Source organism: Pithys albifrons, chromosome 1 (assembly GCF_047495875.1).
Source record: "Pithys albifrons albifrons isolate INPA30051 chromosome 1, PitAlb_v1, whole genome shotgun sequence".
NCBI lineage: Eukaryota > Metazoa > Chordata > Aves > Passeriformes > Thamnophilidae > Pithys > Pithys albifrons.
In genome coordinates this window covers 115,498,359-115,517,060 of record NC_092458.1, presented here as the reverse complement: position 1 = coordinate 115,517,060, position 18,702 = coordinate 115,498,359, and the positions used below count along the sequence as shown (strand labels likewise).

The 18,702-nt window shown below is 38.6% G+C and overlaps 1 protein-coding gene across 2 annotated transcripts in view; it reads left to right on the top strand.

Moving 5' to 3' along the window:
* Positions 1-18,702, top strand: part of EPHA3 (EPH receptor A3) — a 209,107-nt gene that overhangs the window by 16,621 nt on the left and 173,784 nt on the right. For both annotated transcript variants that reach the window (XM_071564309.1, XM_071564300.1), the window contains exon 2: positions 680-744. In XM_071564309.1, coding sequence (XP_071420410.1) covers positions 680-744 — 65 coding nt within the window. The remainder of the gene's footprint in view (positions 1-679; positions 745-18,702) is intronic.

Here is an 18,702-nt window from a genome sequence, read left to right as displayed (position 1 = left end):
TGAAAATCATTGCATGGTTAAAAAAAAAAGATAACAGCAAGATTAGCAATTAATTGATGGCCCTCTTTAAAAGTAGGTTTGTCTGAACTTGTAACGTTGTAAATAATTTTGTTTCTAATGTGTTACACATGACATTTAGAAAACACTCCTGCAAGACAATTTGAGAACAAATTAGATCAGAAGGAAAAAAGAACTGCAGGAAAGACTTTAATCAGCGTTCATTATTTAGTCCTGTATCCTGAGAAAATTCTATATGCCAAATACAGGCCTTTAATCAAATGATGATTAAAATACTCAGATCTCACCAATGTAGTGTGGATGCATTGACCCAAATTTCAGGCATCCAAGGGGAAAACGCTGCAGTTTGTGCAGCTGATAGAAGAGTTCTCTTCCCACCCCCTGCTGTAATTAATTTAGCCAGCCATCCATTGTTTGTTTTTTGTCACTTTTTTTGTTTTCAAAATTCCCTGTCTGCTGTTCCTACTGTGTTTTAAGATAAACAAGACAATCCTTTTCATTTGTCTGTCTTTTTGTTCTCTGGAGCTGCCTGCCAGGCCACCTGAACAAATCATCTGCTCACAAGGTCCTCAAATAAACACGTCTCTTGGTGTGGGTAACTGAGGTTAACTGGACAGAGGCAAATGAAACTCATTCCTCTTCATTTGGTCTTCTTTTGCAGTTAATCTTCTGGATTCCAAAACAATTCAAGGGGAGCTGGGCTGGATCTCCTACCCATCGCACGGGGTGAGTTCACTGGAGTGTGAAATGGAAAGTGCTGCTACAGCCCAATGTGCTCTTTACCCATTGTTTGCTCTCCAGAGGACACTGGGCAGTGATGCTGCTGCTTTGGAGCCTCAGAAATAATCTGTAAATCTGAAATGCATATCTTGCATAGCCATGGTGCCCTCTCTCTAGAGCACACATCACACTGCACATAAACACCAGCAAGGGCTCACTCTGTGTGGAGAAAAATGAAAGCAGGAGGTGCCTTAACAACAACAACAACAAGCTCTCTTTAGGTGCTATTTCTTCCTCTGTTGTAAAGTGTATTTCTAAAAGATTTGACAGATCTGCTTCATAGTATTATTTGCTAATTTATTCAGATGGAAGTAGCAGAAAGTGGCAAATACGTGGACAGAAGTAGATGATGTAAGTACTTATTTGGTAACTTTTGTGCTGAATTCATTCTGAATTGTTCAAGTACTGTTACTTACAACTTAAAATTTCATTAAAGAGTTGTCTAATGGTCTAGTGGGTTGTTTGTTTGTTTTTTTTGTTTGTTTGTTTCTTTGTGGGTTTTTTGTGTTTACCTTGTATCCAGAGCTCATGAAACCAGACATTCTATTTGAAGTGCAGTCTTAGAGCACCTGGGCTTTTGAACTTCCTGACTGCATCATTGGTACATAAGTTTTCCCAGCAGTGTCTTTAAAAAAAAAAAAATCTGATGACTTAATATCAGTGTGGATCTGTCCAGAGATGCAGATATCTGGTCAGTGCCCAATTTTCTGTCTCTGTGGACTGTGTGTGTGTTTGCAGGTAGAAACAGCCCATTATTCTCTTTCTACATTCTACATCACTTTCATTCTTCATTCTCTTCCTGTTCTGTCACTTGTGCCTACCCTAAAGGTCCCCTTCCCCTGTGACAGCATTTTTTTAGTTTTCTGCCTTTAGGAAGACAACATCTATAAGTTTTTATGCATCTCTGTCTGCCTGTGTCTTCTACCCAATGAGTAAAGCTCTGCTAGGGAGTACCTGCCACTTCTGAATGCTTGGGGAAAACTGTCACTCGTCTTGATTAGGGCAAGGAGTTACTAGTTAAAGAATCCAAAAACTGTTGTTTTTACAAACCAACCATGTTTTGAATTCTTGGTGTTGGGAGGTATTTGCTCACTGTTTTGTTCTCAGGGTTGTGAACATCCAATTTTTTTTCCTTGTTGCATTGGGCATCTGTTAATTTACCTTTTTCACTTTTGAAGAGGGCGGTATTAACAGTACCTTTGCATCTCTGCCTTATGGAATTCAGTTGTTCATACTGAAGTTGTGTCTTCTTGGTATTAAGTATTCTGCAGATGTTTAGCAGTCTTTAAGATTAAGGTTTGGTTTGTTTTTTTGAGTTGACACATGGATGTCTCTCTGTGCCTCTGAATAAAATTGTTCCATTCTCGTGGGGAAGAAGTGGGAAGAGGGTTCATGTTTCTTTCCAGTGGCTTTCCCTGCTGACTTTTCCCAGTAAGAAACCTCTCTAAACAGGATGTTCAAGAGGGAACTCTCCAGCAATTTCTAGCTCATAATTTTTTTTTGTTTTGTCTTCACTTGCATTTTTTTCTTGTTTCCTTTTTTATTTTTTTCCCCCTCCCCTTTGCCTCTCAGCTCCCCTGTCCTCTGCTTTGCTCTCCTGCTCTGTTCACTCCTTGCAGCTGTGCAGCTCTGCTGCTCTCCTCCCTGCAGCTGTGTCTGTCTTGCCTTGGATTCCTAAAGCAGTTGGTAGGGAATGATCCAGGGTGTCTTGGGGGCTGTAAGAAAAGCAGATGTGCTCCATTACCCCACCAAAAAGGGCCCCCAGATCTGTCAAAGCAATTTTTTTAGCTCCTGCAAGTTTTTGTCAGGTAAATCCAGCACAACTTGTTTGTGTGTGTCTGTACATGTTGTTCCTTTTTCCTGCAATATCCATGGATATCAAAGTCAGAGTAAATCATGGAGTTGTGCTGATGTTCTTACAAGTTAATGAAATTCTTACTTAAAAATCATGTGGTAGTAAATTATTGTAGATCATATGCTGTGACTGGTTTTGTAAGAGAACTGAGACTCAAGTGCAGTCTTCAAAATACTGTGAAATTTTAAGCTTTCATGTTGAAATATTAATGTAAAGCATGGAAATAGTAGTGTTTAACTATCCAAATTGGCATTTTGCTGTAAAATGCTGACAACTTGAACATGGTGTGCAAGAGATTCCTTCTTTCTACAGCCCTTTATTTATAGTCAATTAATTAAACCTGGTAAATATGGCTGTGTCTGTCTCAGAACTAACTGAAATATGAACTTAAACTTCAGTGGAAAAACATTATAATAAAGATGTCACATCATATTGAAAGAGTGCTAATAGCACAGTGGTGATTTACAAGGTAAAGCTAATAGAGCTGCTCTCGAGGCTGTGACTCACAAATGAGAATGTTGGTGTTGTGCCAGTTCCTCTCAAACATGCAGCAATGTTCTCATAAATGTCTGTATAGCAAGGCTGGTGAGTGACAGAATTTAAAAAAAATAATTCAGCTGAAGTGTTTAATAAACCTCTTACTAGGTTAATAATGTTATCCTATCAATACATTCTATTAATTTATTTCTGGCAAAATGACCCAAATTGATTGGTTGTCATTTTCAGCATTCAAGGCTTCTTTATCTTTTTAAGTCAGCCTCAACTTGGGCATATATAATAATAGCTTTGCAGAAATTCCTGAATATTCATGTTAAGACTTACAGCTCATTTGTATTCAGAGGTTTCTGTGTCCCACACCAGAACACTGTAATGGCAGTGGTTGTAATATCACCCTGGAAGAATGTGATCTCTCCTTGAACCATCCCACACAGCCACAGCCTTGGCACAGTCAGCAACACTGATCTGGTCAAGCTCATTAAAAGCCCTTAAGTACAAAGCATCAGCCCCTGCAGATAACAAGGCAACAGAATTAAAAAATAGAATAGCGGGTTTTGTGGATGCCTGAGCGTGATTGGCAGCAGCCACAAGGCCTCTCTCCTGTGCCACCATCCCCAGCACCTGCCTGGGCAACCTTTTTGTGATGCCAATCAGTCAAACAGCAGCTCCATTTCTATAGGTTTCATGAAAGGGGAAAGAAAGAAGAGCTCCTCAGCCTGTGCAGGGCATATTATTGATATGCTGATTGAGCATAACGCAAATGATCATTAACCGTAATTCCCGTAAATTGCAGCAGCGCAGATGGGGGGGCTGGGAGGAGAGAGCAACACACTTTAATAATGCACCGAAGAAATGGGATGGATAATTCATACAGGGCAGAAAGAGTGCAGTCTAAATCCTGCTCTGCATATTCATGGCAGGACTTGTGGTGGTTTCAGCAGCATTTTTTAGTAAGAAAGATGTATCTGACTTCTGCTCCGTGTTCTTTGGGAAGTTTAAAAAAGCACCCTCATTTGTGACAATATATAATATAAAATATGTAATGTAAAAAATTCATCTGTGACATAAAGTAATAAATAATATATGTAATGTAAAAAATACATCTGTGACATAAAGTAATATGTAATACTGTCTTAGTTTGAGGGAAAATATGTAATATAAAAAACCATCTGTGACATAAAGTAATATGGAATATTGTCTTAGTTGGAGGGAAAATATGTAATATAAAAAAACCATCTGTGACATAAAGTAATATGGAATATTGTCTTAGTTGGAGGGGAAATATGTAATGTAAAAATACATTTGTGACATAAAGTAATATGTAATATAAAATACATAATGTAAAAATTACATGGGTGACATAAAGTTACATGTAATATAAAATATGTAATGTAAAAAAATACATTTGTGGCATAAAGTAACATGTAATATAAAGTATATAATGTAAAAAAATACATTTGTGAAAAAAGTAATAAATAATATAAAATATGTAATGTAAAAAATACATTTGTGACATAAAGTAATATGGAATATTGTCTTAGTTTGAGGGGAAATATGTAATGTAAAAATACATTTGTGACATAAAGTAATATGGAATATTGTCTTAGTTTGAGGGAAAATATGTAATGTAAAAATACATTTGTGACATAAAGTAATATGTAATATAAAATACGTAATGTAAAAATATATTTGTCACATAAAGTAACATGTAATATAAAGTATATAATGTAAAAAAATACATTTGTGACATAAAGTAATATGTAATATAAAATACGTAATGTAAAAAATACATTTGTCACATAAAGTAACATGTAACATAAAGTATATAATGTAAAAAAATACATTTGTGACAAATTGCTGTCTATTCACTCTGCAGTCACCCGACTTGTGACTCAATCTTTACATATTTATTAGTCAAATTTATGGACTTAACATGTTTTGGGCACTTTTTTCCAAGTATTCCATAGAAAAGTAAAAGAGAAATCATGCTTATCTTGTTTTATTTGCAGCCAGAGAAGGGAATGCTCTGGCATATTTTTACTATCAGGTAATTGCTAAAAAAGAAACCAAACAAGTAAAAAAACCTAACCAAAAAGAAAAAAAAAACTTGACCAAAAAAACCCCCCAACTCTAACAAAAAAATAGTCAACCACAACATGTTCGGTACATGACTAAAGTTAGTAAAATGAAGGTGAAATTTTAAGAGTTATTGGGACATAAATGTACTGTCTTTGATCTCCACTGTTTTTTAGATCCCTGAGTTTCCTCGGCAACATCAGATTTCTCTCAGAGCTGTCCATACTCAGTACCTTAAACTTCTGGGCATGTCCTGAGCTGGTGACTGTACATTGAAGTACTTTGAAATCTGGTGTGAATAACTTTGTTTTTAATTAGTGGCCACTCTAATGATCATTTGAACAAAGCAAGCTGATCATTTTAGTAATGAAAACTGATCCTAAGTATTAGAGGAGAGAAGGATAAGAGTCCCTGCTCCTGTAGAGTTTGTGCTGTGCTAGGAAGGCTCGAGCTGCGTGACTGAGATTAATGAGTTTTTCCATCAACCAAAATCGGGTTAGAATCAAAAAATCCAAGTGAAAGTGAGAAAAATGCCTCCTTTCTTACATTTCAAAAGCCTGAGAGCAGTTTGTCACATTAGCCTGTATTCCTGCCTACCCAGGGAGCCTCCTTGCCTTCATTTGTTCTGGTTTCAATAGCTGGTTGATGAGTGGCACAGTAAAACATTTTGGGCCGTTTTTTGTGGGATATCATGGACTCTGTGAGTGCAGAAGAGTCTGATTTAAGTAAGTCCTTGGATATCCCTTGTGGCTGGAGGGAGGTAGAGGAAAAGTTGTGCAGAGATTTTATATTCTGGCTCTGATTAAGGTGCACTCAGATGGCATTCAGGAATCAGTTACTGAGGCCACTGTGAGTGGAAAGTTTCTCTGTTTATACAGAAGACGTTTTGAAGATTAACAAGCATTTCCATGAGTGCTGGAAATGATGAGGTTTGTTTTCCTGCAGCTTCGTGTCTCGCTAATTGCATCCTGTGATAGAAGGGGGTTTATTTCAGTAGGTCCTTAATGCCAGTGGGTTTCCTACTGTCATGCTTCAGTCTTGGGCACACACAAAGTTCCCTTTCCCTGCATGGGTCTCAGATTTTCACAGCAGTGAGCTGTCAAAAAACCTTGAAACTGGCCAACAAATACAATAATTTATGGAACACCTAATTTTAGTTTTCTTTTGATATTGACTGACATCTCAGTCTGTGTTCATTTTTATTTTCTGACACCAAACTTGTAAGCTTCTAAGTGGAACCGTATTTAAAGTGGGCAGAGTTACTGAAATCACAAGCTGGTTCTGAAAATGAGTTTCAAAGTAAAGCAAATGATATCAAATGGTTGGTATGAGAGAAAAGAATTGAAACTGAAAGATATCTTTTTAAAATGAAAAATAAGCCCTTTTTTGAAAATGAAAACAAGCATATTGTGGTATTATACACTTTTCTTTTTCCTATTCATTAGCAGTGGAATTTCCTTAGTACTTCTTCAGACAATGTGTTCTGTTAAAAATCAGGATTTATCGATGTTTTGCCTGAGCTGTGGTCTCCTCACAACTTCATATATTTCCTACTGTCACCCTGCCTATCACAACTTGTGTAGCAGCTCTGAAATGCAAGCAGACTATTTTGACGTTGAAAGTCAAACAAACCACTTGGGATTCTGGTTTTGTGAATCACAGACTTTGTTTTGTCTTATACTGAGTGGCTGATTGGGAAAGTAAATTTTTGTATTAATACACTCTTTTTTTCAATACAATATGTGCTTTTGAGGTGCACTGAAAGTATCTTTGTTTTACTTTAATTTCCTTTTTTCAAGATAACTAAAGAGACTGTTAAAGAATAAAAGCACTTCTACAGTTTTTTTCCTTCCACCTCTAGTTTTCTGTAATCAAGCATGTGCTGTTTCTCATTTTTAGACTTTTTGTTTCCTTCCTACTAGAATAAAGCTATTAAATTGTATCACTGCAAAGTGAATGATTTTGCTCTGGAGAGAGACATTTAAAAATCTGCCTAATTTTTTGAACTAAAATCTCTCTGTTCACACCCAGAGCCTTGAATCAGAATGCAGTGGTGGTTTCTTCAGTCTGTGGGTGCTGCTTTTATACAAAATCTGAACAAAGAAAATTGTTTGTATTGAACTCCCCCCCCTCTTTCTGATAGTTTTATATTGCTACAAGTGATGCCTATAAAATATGCCCCATGAATATGGTAATTCTCTGAACAGTGTTACACTGATGACAGAATTGTTTAGCACTGCTTTGTGAATTAATGAAAGTTTTGTTGTTGTTTTCTTCAGAAGAAGTGCACGAGTAGTTGAGGGTAGAGTGTAGTTTTGATCTCCTTATCTGGCTTTGGCTTGTGTTTTATCTGTGCACTGTCTTCTGCTGCTTGCACTAAGCATGCAGTTAAAAAGAAAGTTTAAATAAAAAAAAACCCAGATGGAATTGACTAAAGAAGTGAGGGAAATGTTATGGAAAGAAAAAAAATCAAGATGATGCATATTACTTCAGAATTTTATGTATGTCTGGTCTTGTTAGGAATTGTTACCAGAAAAAAAATGACTTTTTAAAATGTGATGTGTTCTTTTGATAATTGTAGTCTGTATTGCATTCATTGGAAAAATTCAATGGGATCATAAGAGTACTGTGTTTTGGTACATTTTTAAAACAGTTTTTTACTTGATGTAAGGTACAAAGTGTGATAGTTTCTATTCAGTGATGATTTTTAAAGGAAGGAGAAAGCCATTCCCCCCTGCTTTATACTGTCATTTCAAATTACTGTATTTCTATTAAAATAATTGAAATAACAACAAAAAAGAGTACAATAAGGGCAATGTTGCAGTATGTATTTTATAATGAAAAATACAGACAGCCTCCCCATATTTTATTAGCCTCATCAGTCCTTTTATTTACAGGCAATAGGGTTGGATATCAGTTTTCTGTGGTTTCAAATAAAAAAAAATTAAAAAAAAAAGAAAAGAGAGAGCAAGTTTTGGCTTCTATTCCAAGAGTTAAATAAAGATCTTATTTAAAGCTGGAAGTGCAGATACTTCAGCTTCCAATTTTCCTTTTTAGCTTTCAAAGCTTAGAAACGACATCATTCTCCTCATGGGCAGGATTTTATTTCTGTCAGCAGAAAGGCAGAACATGTGTGAGAAGTTCTCTCAAACGGCCTCATTGCCATGAGGTGCTTTTCCTTTTGTAAAGAAACGCCTGCTTTATAATTTTATTCTTTTGTGCTGAATTTATTTGAATAAACCAGAACAGAACAAAGTAAATGCAGTAACTGTCATGAGATGCAGAATTATTTATCACAGGGGCACACTGCAGTCGATTTTAAGAGTGTTTTTATAACATCAACTCCACAAGACGAGTAACTGCAGTCTCCAGTTAAAAATGCCCATAAATGTTTTCTCCTGATGGCTTTGCTGTGGTTGTGGGTTATATTTATGGTCTAAATTGTTTGGGGTAGGTGATTTATTGTTGAGATCTGTAAAGAAACAAAAAAGAAAAAAGAAAGAAAGGATATCTGAAAATATTCAGCGTCAAATGATTGTCCATGTCGAAGAGTATTTTCGACGATGTAAAATTGTGCTTTTCAAAGGTTTGGGAAAGTAGGAGTGAGCGCACTGATGGCTTTCGCTGAAACAGCGAGACGGAGGATATTCCAAAGGCAGGGGACGCACATGTTGCTTTATTTCCTCCCTCCTCCCCGTCTCTGACTTGTTTGCCAAAACAGCCCGAGGACTGTGTTAATTAATTTCCTAATTTTCGCACGCTTTAACTTTCTCCGGTGCGACTTCAACCCCTCCGGTTGTGCCCCGGAGAGCTCGAGGGGCGGGCGGAGCCGGGAGGAACATCCTGCGCTCCCGGTGCCCGCGGGCACAGGGACAGGGGCAGCGCCCTCCCATCTCCCCGGACCCCTATCCCAGGCACTCAGCAATAGGACAGGGGGCACGGGCTCAAGCTCTGCCAGGGGAAATTGAAGTTGGAGAGCAGAAACAATTCTTTGCAGAGAGAGTGCTCAGGCATTGGAATGGGCTGCCCAGAGAGGGGGTGGATTCCCCATCCCTGGAGGTTTTTCAACTGAGCTTGGCCGTGGCACTGAGTGCCATGATCTGGTAAAGGGACTGGAGTTGGAGCAAGGGTTGGTCTTGAGGATCTTGGAGGTCTTTTCCAATCCAATCGGTTCTATGATGCTATGATCCCTCATCGGGACCCCGAAACACCCCGAGGTGCCCGGCGGTGCGAGAAGCTGCGTGCGAGGAGGAGGAGGAAGAGGAGGAGAAGTGTGAAAGCATCACCCGCCTCGCTGCTCTCCGCACAGCCCCGCCGCGATCCCGCGGGGTGCCCTCGCTCGCCGGGAGGGTTGTAAACCCGGTGAGAAGCTCAGGACAGTTTTTCGGATAAAGCTCGGCAGGTGGCGATGTTCTTTCCCCGATGTTCTTTCCCCGATGTTCCTTCCCCGCTGTCCCGCACGGACGGGCTTGGCCCACGTGGGTCCCCCGGGGGGTGCCGCCCACCCCGCACCAAGCGGCCGCTCTTTCGGTGCCCTTAGCTGGGTTTGGAGCAGAAGGTGTGGTGTGAAATGCGCGTCTCGTATTCGTGTTCTGCTTTTAATCAGCGGCTGAGCCCTGTGAGGGACGTGCCGGGGTTAAGGGCTCTCGGCACTGTGTGTCGATCGCATCTTACACATAACGCGGTGATGAAATCTTGGAGGTTTGCTCGGTGACATTTGGCCCTTGCGACTGCGGATTAGTTTTTCCTGCCTAACTCGCTATTCCTCGATGTCCCTCAGGCTGGAACTCTCTTTCCAGCTGTTGGCTTTCCGGAGGCCCCAAAGGGTAATTAAGACGTGCAGGCTGATTGCTGGTTGTCTGTTCGCACGAGCGCTGTGGGTTGTGCGCTGTTGCATTCGACAAGTAGGGGCAGTCAACACCATCCTTCCTCAAGGGCCCGACAATTGATTCGAGTTAGACTCCAGGGAGAAAGTCTGAATTGCTCTACGGTCTTGTTTTTAAACAAAATAAAAACTAACCCCGAAGTGAATCTTTTAAGTCTACAGGAAAGTTTCTGTTTACAGGAGCTGAAACTTTGTTTCTAAATTGGATGTCTGCCTTTATATGCTGTACTTTCTGAACAGAAAAGCTAGGGAGAGGTAGGAATTAGTATCCTATACTGATTGTTTATCTTGGAATGTTACAGGTAGATTTTGACCACTAATCCTTTAATCGGTTCCTGTTTAGACTTCATTGATATTGCCAAAAATGTTGTAGTGAATTAACTTGAAACAGGTTATGACTGATGGGAGAGGGTGATAATGGTAGTGTTGGTTATGAATCAAGCTGAAGAATGGCATAAATCAGAATCTACTTCGCACTTGGAATCTTTATTAAAATTTGGTACTGAAATGTATCTTAGTTTCAGAGATACCAGGAGGTCATCTACTCCATCCCACCTCCTGCTCAGTGCAGGACCATTGTTAAGGTTCTGTCAGGTCAACTATGCAAAGCCTCTGAGGATGGAGATAGCACAGCCTGTTTCAGTGCTGCCCAGGCTTCTAGTGCGTAGAATTCTGCCCGATACCCACCCTGAATCTCTCAAGACACAGTTTGTGGCTGTTTTCTCTTCCACCATCTGCCGCTACTGAGAGGAGTTTGTGTTAATTCCCTTGCAAGTTGTTGCAGTCTGGAATGAGATCACTCCTTAGCTTTTTCTTTTTACGAGACCAAACAATCCCTGTGTCTTTGCAACATATGTGTTTGTCTTCTGACTCTCTTGGTACTGAGCAATATTATTAGGTATGATTCCATACTGGCTTCCATAGAAGGAGAGTTAATGTGGAAAACCTCTCCTAGGATGGCAGGAAAACCATCCGAGAGTGGGATGAAGTAGGAATGTAGGTGTTTCATCTGTGTAACTGAGTGACTGTTTTAGTCTAGAATCAGTTCATCACAAGAACACTGTAGTTTATTTTAAATTCCTCTTACAACCCAGGGATTTAACAACTATGAGCTAAATGGGTTCTGAAGGGGTTGAGTTTTCCTGAAAAGAGATGATAACAGCATTGTGTGGCTTATTTCTCCACAGCTCCTAAAAATGAGAAGTTTGGCCCTATACGAGCTTCTAATCCAGACAATGGGAGACATGTTTGTCTAAAATTTGCATGTTTTTAAGGCCTTTTCTGATCTTAAGAGCTTTTTCCATTATAGCAAAAAATCTCAAGCTTGTATTTTCTGCTCAGAGGGGGGTTTACTTGTTTAAGATACAGTAACAGGAGTGCTTTTTTAAATTGAGGTTTTGGGAGTTTGTTTAGTTGTTTGAGGGGGTTTTGTTTTGGGTTTTTGTTTGTGTGGTTTTTGTTTGTTAAAGAAGCGGGTGAATAGGACAGAGAGCTAAGGAAATGATGTCAGCTGAAGTCAAGGTGAGAACTCAGGGTATAATGACATTAAACATTCACATTCATGTGGAGAGATGGCAGGTGTGAGGGCGAGTGAAGAATCAAGATTGAAATCTACAGAAAGCAACCCGGATTTAAATTGCTTATGAAGCTATTTCTGCTGCCTTCCATCTGGAAGACTTGGAGCTTCTTTGCCATGTGACAGTAGGGAATAAAGATGCCACAATAACCTTCATGTTCCAGAGAAAAGACAGGACCCTTTGGCTTCTTTGAGAGGGAGAGACTTTGGGTTAACTCTTGGCTTCCCTGTGACTGACTCCTCTCTTCATATTCCAGAGATGGATTCAGGGACACTTGTGCCTGTCATCTGTTCAAAACTGTCTTCATGACCTTCAGTAAATACTAGAAGTTCAAACAAACAGCATTCTCACTTTTCTACTTTTCACTTAATGCAAAATTAAAATCCCAACCTGAGCTTCAGAAGTTAATTTTCTTCCTGACTGTGTGGTTTGATATATCATGTGCAGTGCATTCCATCAGACTTATGGGATGTGTAACCTGGCAAAGCAAACATTGCTACTGCAGCTTCAGCGTTTATGTTCCCTGATACCCTTGAGTTACCTGTTTAACTTTCCCTAATATTTTTGTGACACTTTATTAATAAACATAATGTATCCATGATGGTGATTTAATTTTACTCTGAAACCTGGTAATAAATGTTGGAGCTGTAGAGCATTTACATGGAAGTGTTTTAGCCTGAAGAAATGTTTAGAGGAGAAGCTGAGCTGCACTTCTGCTGATGGCACCGGAATTCAGCAGTGTATATTCACAAGTAAATGGTTTTCAGATTAGAACATCTTCTTACAATGAAAACACCCAGAGGGTGAACGTTAGTCAGATCAGTAGGAAAGCCCTGTGTGGCTGAAGGACAGGCAGGGGTGGTGAAGGAATGCACAAAATAAATGTGCAGCCCAGGTGGAAACTTTGCTGCAGAACTGATTTGCCAGAACCAGAGGACTCCTGAATTGTTCCTCTTGTAGACTGGGAACTAAGTGGAGGTATCTGCAAGGCCATGTGTGACTAAAGAGAGGCATTAGAGCACAGAGGATGGGATTGGATGGGCAGACAAGAGTTACCAATCCATGAACAAACTCCTTACTGAACATCAGCACTGCCAAATGTTTAATTTACACACTGTTTTAAGAGAAAGCCACACATTGTCTGTCTTGGGCTGCAGCAGAGGGTGGATTTGAGCCACCCCAATTCTGACTTGCTGGAGAATTTGGGATTTTTATTTTAAATTGCTGATAAAGAAAATGTAAGCAGAGACTGAGAGAATGGAGAACATTTTGAAAACAGTCAATGCTGAATGTTGGTGTTCTTAAGATTTTAGAGAAACTAACATACCTGGTGCCCTGCATTTTGAAAATTCAGGGGTTGCATGTGAATTCTCTAGTGCAGTGTCTTGGTTTAGAAGGTGGAGGGCAGCATTAAACTCATTGAGCTACTAATCTACTGGGTTAGACCACTATTAATAGAGACACAAAGCGAAGGTCTGCAATGTGTGTTGTATAGGCTGAAATGTAGTGGCTTTGAACACAGAGCAAAGAAAGTCCAGTTTTACTTGATTTAGGTGGTGGTTTTATCAGAAGAATGGCAGGTCTCCATATAGAAGCTATAAGGGAGTAATATAATGTGTTATTAAGTATATAATTTGCATTAAGTACATAATTACTTGTGTTTATGTCCTTTTAAAAACAAAGACAATTCAGCAGTGGATCAAGGAAGTATCTGAACTGAAGGTTTGCCCTTGGACACTTGTAATGATGATGTACAAAAGTTTGCTGGATTGTGTCTGCCATCCTATTTTATGTTCAATATAAAATGTATATTTAATTGTTTCTGACATGTTTGGAAGTGAACTTTCTTAAACCACATGCATTTTAACTGGTGTGTGTTGGAGGTATTTACAAACACTGGTCAAATGTGATGTAGGTTTGTTTAACCTGGTTTACTAGTTGAGTTAAAGGCAGTGCTGTGACCAAATGTAAGCAGGTTTTGGCGTGGCCACTTGCATTGTGTTTGATTTAGGAATCAAGTTTATTTAGTAACTAGAGCACTGTTTTGTTTCTCTTTGGCTATGCCTTGTTTAGAAAAACTGATTTTAAAGATATGCATTCAAATCTTCCTTTTGCATTCTTCAGTAAAACAGAGACTTTTAATTAAAACATTAAAAGTTTTTTCTTTTGTTTTCCTGTTTAAATTCAGCAAAGAAAGACACAGGAAACAGACAAGAAGCAGTCTGATTATAATTTCTGTTGTGGTTTTTGTTTTGTTTTGTGTTTTTTTCCTCCTTTTTAAATAATAATGTGTTTAGAAAACCAAAAAAGAGGAAGAGGAAGAGAAAAACAAAACTGCAAGTGACAACATTCCATTTAGCTTACCTTTTCCCTTCTGAATTTCCCTTGTTCACCACAGCAGGAAGAACAGGCATTTTCCTGTTTTTATTTCTTGCCAGTGAATGGTTTGGTCCATTTTTTTCCTCTTGTTACCTACAGCAAAATTCTTCCAGCTGTATGGGAGGAGTTTGCTGGATATACCTGTATGTATGTGGTGTTGCCTCATGCCTCAGGTGTTCTTTGGGATATAATCTGAAATTTGATTCTGCAGCCTAATAAACTATTGCATTGAGTATTAATATTATTTGAAAACTACGCAAAGCAACAACTGAATATCTGCTATTAATGATATTGAGGACAGTGATCTGGGAATGAAAAACTGGAGTAGAGATGGGAAGTAACCAACTGTTTTTTAATATATACACATGATGCAAACCTTTTTATCTTCCATCAGATGCCAGGCTGATGTTAGGTGGTCTCTCCTTCCTAGCAGGGAGCAGCACAACCCTTGCCAGAGCTGGCATAGTTACTGGATACTTGTAAGAATGTGAAGTACTTGAAAAGGTTTCTGTTAGACAAACAGAAGAAGGAGAATGTAAAGGATGTCTGCAAGAGTTATCCTGATAAATTTCCCACATTTAATTGTTAGCCATGGACAGAATAACTTTCATTGCAGCAAATCTGTCACTCTGGACAAAGGGAAGGCTGGACACAACTCTTGGGTCCAGAGTGTATTAAAATTGTTAACCTGCCTGTGAACCCATGTAGGAATTGTGTTGAATTTTTACAAGAGTAAAACATGACTTCATGTAAGTAATGCTCCTGAACATAACAAAGAGAGTGCTTAATGTAGTTGTGTGGGGGCTTTTTTCCTACCTCTGTCATCCTAAATGTGAGCAGTGTTTTGTAAATGAGATGAACCAGAATGAATATAAAGTGCTGCATTTTGGCACCACGTTTTGTGCCAGACATTCCGTGGGAGAAAGTCATGGCTGGAAAGGACAGAGGTTAAGTAAGTGTCTGAAGAGGAATCGCTGGTTCAACATGGCCATAAATGCCTTTGTTGTGAAGACAGAATGAATACAGAAGAGCAATAAGTAATCACTGGTGGCTGGTGTGAGCAATGCCTGGAGTATGCTGGGCAACTGGAAAGGTTATGGAGTGGCTAATGGCATTATTAAAATGATAATAAAGTGAGAATGCCAAAAGGTCAAAATAAATTGTAAAGACATATTGTATTATCTGAGAGAGAATGAGCAAAGAAAAAAAAAGTGAAGAATCTTAGAAATAACCCAGAATAATTTCATTGATGTGGAGTTTGCATAAAACAAAATTAGATTAAAGATTTGTTTTGATGTCCACAAATCTCTAAAAATGTGTAAACCAAAGAATAATATAAGAAAGATGGTGCTGTGCTAATGGCCACTGGGAAGGGTTTAGTATGAGCTTTTTTTGGTGACACTTGGCACTTTGTGCATTGAGAGGAACAGGGATATGGGGGAAAACAGGAGATAATATCATTGACATCTGCAGCAAGTGTAGTGCTAAAGGAGAGGGAAATAAGGAGAAGAGCCAAAGAAAAGAAATTGAGGAAGAATGAAATAATTAAAAATGAAGGTTGCAATCTTTAAAATCCCTAACTATGTCTGAATAAGCTGTAAACTGAGAATCCATGGGTTTTGAAGCTCCTGCAGGACAGGGTGGCCCTTTCCCCAGGGCTGTCTGTTCCAGGGGCGAAGGGGAGTGTAGCAGGAGGGTTCGTCAGTGGGACATAATTGGTTGCACCTGCTCAGGAGATGATTAATTAATTGCACCTGCCCCAGGGAGGAGCTGCACCCCCATTGGCTGAGGGGCGCCCACCCCTCCTGGGGGGCATCAGCACAGGTGCCACTGGGTGTGCAATTAACAAGGACATGGCCAGCTGAGCTGTGAGGAACAGGAACAAGAAGATGAAAATGGACCGAACTATGAGGAAAATAAAGGCATAGACTGGGCAGTTTCTGCCTCCTGTCCTTCTGCAGGTGAGCAATAGAATTTTGGTCAAAGGATTTGTAGTATAAAGCAAAATTCCGGTAGATTTTTACCTCCGTTTTTATGGCCATGGTAGAAGTTCTCTGTGGTGTTTTTCTTTCTATTAGGGTCATACAAATGTCTCTACAGCCAACACATGGACTCTTGCCTGATAAAGAAGCTGAAAAGCAAATAACTGCAAAGTTACACACATTGAATACTTTTCTGGGTTTTTTTCTGTGTATTTTTTGTAATTTTCTGCACATTCACACCTATTTCATAGCCTTGCAATACATAATTGTTACCTGTGAGCTGCTTTAGGCCTTGACAGTTCAAGGTTTATTATCCTTGCACTCTGCCACACAAATCCTGCCTTTTTCTCATGCAAATGAGTTAGTAGTTTTTTTTTTTAATTTACACACTACTTTTAAAAGAATTTTCTAAAATAAACTTATATTTATTAAACTAGGATTTTGTTACTAGGCAGTGTGCTGCTGTATCACAGAAGCCAAATGCAATGTATGTCAGCTGAGGGAAACACTGTTAAGTCATGGAATTCAGTTTTCTATTTTACTGGAAATTAAAAAGAAACCAAACAAAACCAACCACAAACCAAAGAAATCTTGTCATTCCCAAAGAAAGCAGTAAGTATTAAAAGAATTCAGTTTAATTCAAATGAAGGCTATAGGCCGGATCATTATATTGATATCAAGTTCTTTGTGATTTATGGTGCAAGAGTGAATATGAAATTAATTTGATAGTCATTGATCCTGTACTGCAATGTATTGACAACATGCACTGGGATATCTGCCTTCCAGAATTTAACTGCCTTCTTATTGCTCTTAAAGTAAAGGTTATTCCTTATTACTTTACTTCCTACTTTTCTTTATTAATTCAAAGAACTGGACATTCTGACTTTATTCTCCCACTGTTTTGAGCAACTCATTTGGTTTCACTTGCATTGGATGATTCTGCCTGTACCTCTTTCCTCCAAATTTATCTTTGAGAATGTGAGTCTTTGTTAAAGGTCCTACTTCTGAATTCGTCATAAAAAATAAGACTTGATGAGTGACTACATGTATAAATGTTATAACAGCTCTGCAGATTTGAAGGTGATGAATTCCTCTGCCTTGTATTTTGGACCATTTTCCTTGCTCTGTGTTATTTACTCTGTCTCCCTTAGCTCTGTTGCCTTTATTCCAAAGCTCTGAGTAGTTTCAAAGAGTTTCTTTGAAAAGTCATCAAACCACATAAATATGATTTATTGTGTATACTTTGGAACTTGCACAACATTTAGACATTAATACAGTGTTCAGGTCAATCTCAGTTTTTCATGATATTACCTCTAGTTTTTGGTGGTTTTAGGCAGAGGGAAACTTGTAGGCATTATTCAGAGCTTTTGGGTATTCCTCTGATCCATTCAGATGTGCTTTAAGGGCTGGCTGCAAGTAGGAGTTATATAAATATCTCTCAAATACCACTTTGACAGAGAAATGAAGAAAACCCACAATAGTTTCTGTCAGAACTCAAAGAAAAGCAGTCACATATTACACAAAATCATTTAATGGTTAGACTTTCTTACTAGACATAGCAGGTGTTATTTCAGGCAACAAAACAGTTTCAAGGGAGATGTAGGAATATTGTGTGCAATGTGAAAAAAAAATCAATTTTGTCAAGCTTTAGAGTCACAGTATTTCTGATCTTGGCAACTTAATTTTAATAGACAGTGAGTGATGCTCCATATCACAAGGCTGATCAAATCCTGATTTATAGTAGTAAGATGTAATAATGCATCTCAGTGTTTCATGAGTTGTGCACTAACAACTTTTAGTGGAATGAGCAGCTCTTTTCTGATTTAATTCAGTGTTCTACAGAGCAGTTTTATTTAGTTTTTGGTCCAGCTAAAGATTGGTGTATGGAGCTCATTTCACTGCCCTTTCTGTGGGGTGAAAGCATTGGCTGTTCTAGGGGGGGTTCAAGTAACCCCCTTTATGATATGCAAGTGAAGGGAACAGAAAGTGCCTGTGACTGACAGGTAATTTGCCATGAGCTTTTCTAGTTCCTTGGCATAATTTCAGTAGCAGCTGTAATCATCGTGTCTGAAGAGTTTGGATGTGTGTGTGCTTTAGGGATTTTATTTTGCCTTCATCTTTGTTGATTTAAATATTAATGGGACTTTTTTTGGGTGTAAGTGTGATCTCAATTTTACTACTTTTTGCTGCAGCATTAGTGTGCTGATTGCAGAGGAACAGCTCTTACATGCTGGGGTTATATATATATTTATATATATTTATATATATATATATATTAGCAGAATAAATGCTGATTTTAGAGCATTGCTCATGAAATCACAATTTTTTCCCAAGTCTAAGTGGGTAAAATTGTGGTAACAACTAGAATGCTAATTTAATGCAAATTTAGATATTAATGTATATCAGGCCAATTTTACGGGTTTGACTATTTTTACAACTAAGAACCATCTTCATTTCCCTGCCCATTTTTTTCAAGGCATGGGGACATATTTGTTTAGTATGAGTTATTGCTGTTTTCTGAAATGAAATTAGTTATCTTTGTTAATTAATCATAAAGAACAAAAGAAAATTTGTTTATTGCATAGATCCTTAATGTCTCACTTGCATGTTTCTTTGAGGGGGGTGTTGGGAGGAACCCCAAACCCCCAAAAA